This window comes from Mustela nigripes, unplaced genomic scaffold, assembly GCF_022355385.1.
Source record: "Mustela nigripes isolate SB6536 unplaced genomic scaffold, MUSNIG.SB6536 HiC_scaffold_76, whole genome shotgun sequence".
In the NCBI taxonomy this organism is placed as follows: domain Eukaryota; kingdom Metazoa; phylum Chordata; class Mammalia; order Carnivora; family Mustelidae; genus Mustela; species Mustela nigripes.
The window spans coordinates 3,985,915-3,993,400 of NW_026739491.1; the positions used below are offsets into that span (position 1 = coordinate 3,985,915).

The window sequence follows — 7,486 nt, forward strand, 5'->3', positions numbered from 1 at the left end:
GCTTGCATTCCCACCAACAGTGTAGGAGGGTTCCCCTTTCTCCGCATCCTTGCCAGCATCTGTCATTTCCTGACTTGTTGGATTGTAGTTCTAAATATTTGTTCTATTTTATTGTTTTGATTTTTTTTTGAACATCAATTATATGTGTGTTAAGCCTCCTTGTTCTAACTACCATTTCCACCTCTCTTCTATGGCCCTTTTAACTTTTTATTTATTTATTTATTTTTAAAGATTTTATTTATTTATTTGACAGATCACAAGTAGGCAGAGAAGCAGGCAGAGAGAGGAAGGGAAGCAGGCTCCCTGCTGAGCAGAGAGCCCAATGCGGGGCTCGATCCCAGGACCCTGGGACCATGACCTGAGCCGAAAGCAGAGGCTTTAACCCACTGAGCTACCCATGTGTCCCTTAACTTTTTATTTTTAAAGAATTTACTTATTTATTTATTTATAGAGAATGAGGTCGGGGAAGGGAGTGAGAGAATCTCAAGCAGACTCTGTGTTGAGCAAGGAGCCTGATGTGGGCCTTGATCTCATGACCCTGAGATCATGACCTGAGATAAGATCAAGAGTTGGGTGCTTAACTGACTGGCCACCCAGGTTCCCCTAACTTCTTTAAAGTGTCATTTTATTTCCTTTGATTATCTGATTTACTTTCATGCTCTTTATTATATTTTAATTAGACTCTTCTCCTTTTGGTAATTTAATTTTCATTTCTGACATGATTTTTTTGTCTTTTTATTTTATTTTTTCCTGACCTGAGTTTAATCAACTCTCACTTAACTCCCTTATGATTTAAAAATTTTTTTTGTTTGTTTTTGGGTTTTGTATTTCTTTTTTTTCTTTTTAAAATTTTTTTTTTTTTATTTTTTCAGCGTAACAGTATTCATTATTTTTGCACCACACCCAGTGCTCCATGCCATACGTGCCCTCTCCAATACCCACCACCTGGTTCCTCCAACCTCCTACACCCTGCCCCTTCAAAGCCCTCAGATTGTTTTTCAGAGTCCATAGTCTCTCATGGTTCACCTCCCCTTCCAATTTTCCTCAACTCCCTTCTCCTCTCCATCTCCCCTTGTCCTCCATGCTATTTGTTATGCTCCACAAATAAGTGAAACCATATGATAATTGACTCTCTCTGCTTGACTTATTTCACTCAGCATAATCTCTTCCAGTCCTGTCCACGTTGCTACAAAAGTTGGGTATTCATCCTTTCTGATGGAGGCATAATGCAACATCTTATTTTCGTATCCATGAATATATTTGCCATGTCTTTAGCTTTCCTCTCTCAGAGCATAATAATTAGGTGTTTGTAACTTCTTAAAGTTCTCCAGCTGAAATAATGAAAAACATCTTGAACCTTTTCCTAACTCACAATTTTTTGGTAGAGTTTTACACTAGAGACAACAAATTCCATGGGGAATGTGGCTGTTCATCACTCTGTGAGACTCAATTTATTTTAAATAGTTTACGCATCTCAGTATTGAAAAACAATCCTTGGTCTTCCAGTGAATGAATGGGTTTTCTAAACCAAAAAACAGGACCTTAAACTCACTGGCTATCTGTCTGTACCTATTTTTATGTTTCTAAATAGATGACCTAAAGACTGGCCATGAGGATGATTTCCTGAATCCATCTCTTTGTGATTTATCTGCATCCCTATAGGCTATTCATTTTCTAAATTATCATAGAACAGATGGAACTTTGTTGTATGGAAGCAAGACTGGCACTGTTAACTGGCAATAACAATCACAAAATCAAAATCACTAGAAAGGAATCGCAGTGTTATGGAAACAGTGCATTGGCAACTTGACTAGTAACTAGCTGTGTGACTCAGAAGTCACTTAAACTCTCTCTTAGCTGCTTCATCTGTAAACTAAGAAGATTGTATTAATAGTCTTCAAAATTGCCTTTCAGCTCTAAAGTTTCTTCTGTTTCATCTGGTGCCTTGGCTGAGATGAAGCAGCTTAGCCCACTGGGGGTCTTCTGTGCGGAGGAAGAAGCCCGGTGAAAGAGTTTTGCTGTCAGTAGAGCCTCCTGTGTTCCAGGGCACACTCCTTCAGTCTCTTCAGCCCCAGACATTCCCGTGAGTGATGAGCTCATGCAACAGAGGGAGAAATTGTTCCTAATTCTAAGGAGAAGAATCTTTATGTTAAAATCTTTGCTGTAAATCTGAGCATTACTCAAACAAGGTAGGTAATGACATACCCAGAAGGATGTCTTAGGTTGATTGAATGTGGATATAAGGTTCCAAATCATTGTATGATCTAGAGTGAATCACTTTTCCTCCATGAGCCTCAGTTTCTGCCTCTGTAAAAAAGAGGGGACTGAGCAGAATGTGCCCTCAATTTTCCTTGGTATTCACATTCTGGGATTCCATAAAGTGTCACTTGGGGTCTAGCATCAGTTGTGGGAAAGAGGCCCTTGTGATGTGACTTTAAGTTCATAGCAATAGGTCTTTTAGGCTTTCTATCACTTATTATTTTGTCCTTGTCATATTTCTCTCATTGTGGCTTTATTTTAGAGGATAAAATTCTATCTAGTTAGGATCTAGAACATCATTTATCTACCTAGGCTTACATGTAATCCATGGATGATTACCTTGTTATCTGTGATTTTAGGATGAGGGTTTTATTTGGGAAGTGCTGAGGGGAAGAGGAGATAATTTATTACTAATTGTCTTTCTTTTGGACAAGGGGGGAAGAGAAAGGAGAGAAAAATGTAACTAAGTACCAGGAAATCTGAACTAATAATAGCTACTACTTACTGAGCGCTTCCTATTTGCCAGCCAACCCTCTTGAATGTTTTATATATTTTATCTTAGGCCTACTTCTTGCAACAACCATGCCAGATATGAATTTTTACCCTATTCCAATAAAATAATAAAAAAAGAATCTTACAGGGGCATATGATACGTAGGTGATAGAGCTAAGAATGGGCTGCCAATGCAGTGCTTGTTCCCATAGACCCCATTGTAGATCAGTCCCTGAGGAGAGAGAAAAGCAGCTCAGCAGGTGTTCTTGTTTTGTTTTCTCCAGCCCTTTAGAGGTCCATGAACCTGGAACTATTCCCTCCACTCAAAGTTGGGTCACCTCTGACCTTCAGCAATTCATCACCTGTGTGTCTCACAATGATCCCATGCACTCATCTGATACAACTGTCTTACATTTCCCTAATGAGTTTTTTGTTTGTATTTTAAAATATATACCATGTGATCCAAATGGTAATCTCAACATACAAACTCAGATATGATATATACACGAGTGTGTAAGAGATTTGGTCTTTTAATGAGAATTAGATAATTCGTGTCCTTGCAACACTGGACAAAACAAAGAACAACAAATATCTTCTATGGAACATAGTGATTTAGCCACCCAGCTCACAGTGAACTGAACTGCAAAGTTGTAACACGTGTGGCTTTGACCCTGTGCAGTAAAATGTCTGTTTCTGAAATAGAAATGATCTACATTATTCACAACCTTAAATATTTGGTGAAAGAGTTGTCAGTAAAGTTGGTCTGAAGGAGCACGAGAAAGTATGTTAGAGCTTGGAGGAACTGAGGGCTGATTTCCAGGCACCTGGGAGACATTGGTCGTTTCTGAGTGATCTGAGCAGAGAGACTCAGGAAGAATTCTGACTTTCAGTGTACAGAACACATTGAGGGGTTAAAGACCTGGGACTTCTGGAGACAGTTGGAGCATGGGGGAATTGTGGTAATCCTCACATGAACTTATATCCTGCAGGAAGATGGAGGCTGCAGGATGAGGTGGAGGAAAAACCTAGTGAAATCAACAGGTGTGGGGATTTGTAAACGTGGGAAATGCAGAAGAGGATGAGTTAGGGTAGCTCCAAAGAATCAAGCCTGAGGACCAGGCAGAATGAGTGCTGCTGTAAGACCCAGCTGAGAAGAGCAGTCTGTCAGGGCCCCCCCTGCTGGGGGATACTGAGTCCACAACTCAGCACCATTAGCTGCAGCTCTAACCCCTGGTCAAATCCATGCCATGGGGGGATAGGAAGAAGGGGCATCTCCAGTCTCACACTCTCCTCAGTATCCCACACAGCTTCTTGGTTTCTTTTGTTCCAGAGGTGGTGGCATGGAAATGTTCCCAGCAACTTGGAGTTCACTGGAATGCTCCTGCTATTCACAAGGAAGGCATAATTGGACAAGTTTTGTATTAATGATAGGTCTTGATGTTATTTGTCAAAGGTGCTGGAGTGGCTAACCCCTTTCTTCTCTGGCTGAGGAGTGGTAGCTCTCCCTCCCTTTCTAGAAAGCCCTGCATTCCAGCCTTGGCTCAATCACTCACAAATGTATTTGGACAGGTTACTTAACCTCTCTGAGTCAGAGTTTACTCACCTATCAATTAGCTACCTCAAAGTGGTACAGGAAGAATTAACTGAGGGGACAATGATAAAGTGCTTACCACAGTCCAGCACACAGTAGATACTAACTAAATGTCAAGTGTCTGCCTTTGTGGCTGTTGGGATGACAATAACAATGACAATGGTGAATATCAGGTTGACACATACTTTAGTTTCCCTTAGACCACCAGACTGTTTTACATCCTCTGTGGTGGTTTCTGATGCTTTCATTTTTTCCCCTATACACCAGTAAAGGGACCTCCTCTTGCTTTCCTTCTCCTGTTCAGTTGTTCTTCTTGGGTACCCTTTTTCATGCCATGCAACGCCCCCATTTCTTCCTCCAGTGCTAGCCAGGTAACTTGCTGATGATTCTCTCAGCATATTGTCACCTTTTGTATATCTTCTAATTTTTACTATGAGAGAAATTGGTGATGGAGGAGGTACTTAAACTTTTTCAGTTTAGAAGCACAAGTGGAAGAAGGAAAAATAAGAGGAATAAGAAATACTTCAAAGTAATTGTACTTGTTCTTTTAGCTGAACTATAACTGACACAAAATGTTACATTAGTTTCAGGCATACAACATTATGACTGACAACTTCAGAGTAATTTCAAAAGCAGAGAAAATCTCAAGAGTTTCCCTCTGCCTCATTTCATAAATGTGCCACTGAATTGCATGAAGCAAAAAGCTTCCTGAGGGTGAGAGCCATTTTTCTTTCTTCCCTCATATGTCCTGAATTGCCTGGGCACATGGTAGATGCTTAATAAAACATTTGGTCAAAGAACTGGCTTGAAATAAATCCTCACCTCCTGCTGACAAAGATGAGAATACCGGAAGACAGAAGCAACTGAACAGGTGAATCCCCATATATTATATGTGAATTATTGTTTGATACTGACCTATATTCTCAACAGCTTACAGATGTCCACTTTGGCCCCAGGCATCACAATTTTCTCAAAATGTTTGTTACATTTCATGAAGATGTGGGGTTGGGCAAAGCCATAGGGCCTGAAAAATTTAGAAACTTTGATAATATCATGTAAGGAAACCACTGAAGACACGCGTTAGAGAGGGAGAACTATTAATGAGATTGGCATTTCTGAGGAGTAAATGGAGGAAAAAGGGATTCAGGAGAAGAAGTTCACTTGAGAATTTCTCTTGCTAAGGCATGATAAGAATTGTTGGTAATAGGGATACCTATTATTGCTGAAAATGTTGATTATTATTTCCAATGTGGGTATACTTGAGATAACATACTAGTTGGAATAAAATGATGTGGTTCTTGTTCTGGGTCCACTTCTTACTGGGAGGCTTTGCTAATTCACAACCTCTCTGAGCCTTGGTTTTCTCACTTATGAATTGGGGATCGTGGAGTTTTTGTGAGATAGATTGCATAGTGTTTTGTATTGAGTGGGGTATTGGGTATTGAATGGATAAATATTGGTTATGTTAACAAATAAGTAAGTAAAATAAACCAGTACCATGTTATGTACAAAAGGGTTCTATTAACAGCAAGTACTAAATAAGCATGCATGATTGGTATTATGATATGTTTGTTTTGCCACAGGACTCTTCTCTGAGATTCATCTTCTCCACATGGAGTCCAGTACAAATAATGTGACTGAGTTAATTTTCACTGGCCTTTTCCAGGATCCAGAGGTGCAGAGAGTGTGTTTTGTGGTGTTTCTTCTTGTGTACCTAGCCACAGTGGTGGGCAATGGTCTTATTGTCCTGACAGTCAATGTCAGTAAGAGTCTGCATTCCCCCATGTTCTTTTTCCTTAGCTACCTGTCCCTGGTGGAGATCACTTACTCCTCCACTGTAGTCCCTAAATTCATCACAGACTTACTTTCCAAGATTAAGACCATTTCCCTGAAGGGCTGTGTGGCTCAGATATTCTTCTTCCACTTCTTTGGGGTCACTGAGATCTTTCTGCTTGTGGTGATGGCATATGACCGCTATGTGGCCATCTGTAAGCCTCTTCATTATATGAACATTATGAGCCGTCCACTGTGTCATGTACTGGTGACTGGCTCCTGGCTTGGTGGCTTTTTTCACTCCATTATACAGATTATCATCACCATCCAGTTGCCCTTCTGTGGTCCCAATGTGATTGACCACTACTTCTGTGATCTTCAGCCATTATTCAAACTTGCTTGTACGGACACTTCTGTGGAGGGGGTTATTGTGTTGGCCAACAGTGGCTTAATTGCTCTGTGCTCCTTCCTCATCTTGGTGTCCTCCTATATTGTCATCCTGTTCAACCTGAGGAATCATTCTGCAGAGGGGAGGCGCAAAGCTCTCTCCACCTGTGCCTCTCACATCACAGTGGTCCTTTTGTTCTTTGGACCTGCTATCTTCCTCTACATGCGACCTTCCTCCACCTTTACTGAGGATAAACTGGTGGCCGTGTTCTACACAGTTGTCACTCCCATGCTAAACCCCATCATATACACGCTCAGAAATGCAGAGGTGAAAATTGCCATGAGGAGGTTGTGGGGCAAAAAGAACTCAGGGATGGAGTAAAAATGGGAAAGTGATAAAGAAAAACATGTATCTGATTATTCTCTGTTCTTGAAATAGATTTCGATTTCAGTGAGACATTCAGAAAACAAATGTAAGGACTTAATATTGCTGCTTCTGTGATTATTCCTAGAACCAAAGACTTGGCTGGTATTCTGGTATAATGTTCCAGGACAGAGATCAGATTGGCTCCATGATATCCAACCATGTCATAGGGTTGGGTAGTACTGAGACTCAAATTAAATGCAAATGGAAAGGAGAATATTTTGACAGGTTAATGTACTTCTATTATACACTTTCACCTTCTCTCCCTCCTTTCTCCCTCCCTCCTTTTCCCCTCTCTCCCTCTCTTCTCCCTTCCTTTTTCAACCTCCTAATAATGACCTATGTTGCATTAAGAAGGAAAATCAAAGAGAGGAATTATCGTGGGCTATTTGAAGAGGGTACCAATGTGATCTTATCTTCCAATATGAAGAAGTGTATCTTCGAAAATCGTATCCAAGAATTTTTCTGTTCTTCTGATTGGTTCTTGGCATCTTTTAAAATAGACCATCTGATTACAAGTATCGAAATAATCTCGGGGGCAATTTCAGTTCTTGTGACAT

The 7,486-nt window shown here is 40.4% G+C and overlaps 1 protein-coding gene across 1 annotated transcript; it reads left to right on the forward strand.

Annotated features, from left to right (window-relative positions):
* Window positions 1–5,954: 5,954 nt before the first annotated feature.
* Window positions 5,955–6,884, forward strand: LOC132008210 (olfactory receptor 4B1-like). The gene has a single exon (XM_059386642.1). The coding sequence runs from the start codon at window positions 5,955–5,957 to the stop codon at window positions 6,882–6,884; it is 930 nt and encodes a 309-aa protein (XP_059242625.1).
* The last annotated feature ends 602 nt before the right edge of the window (window positions 6,885–7,486 follow it).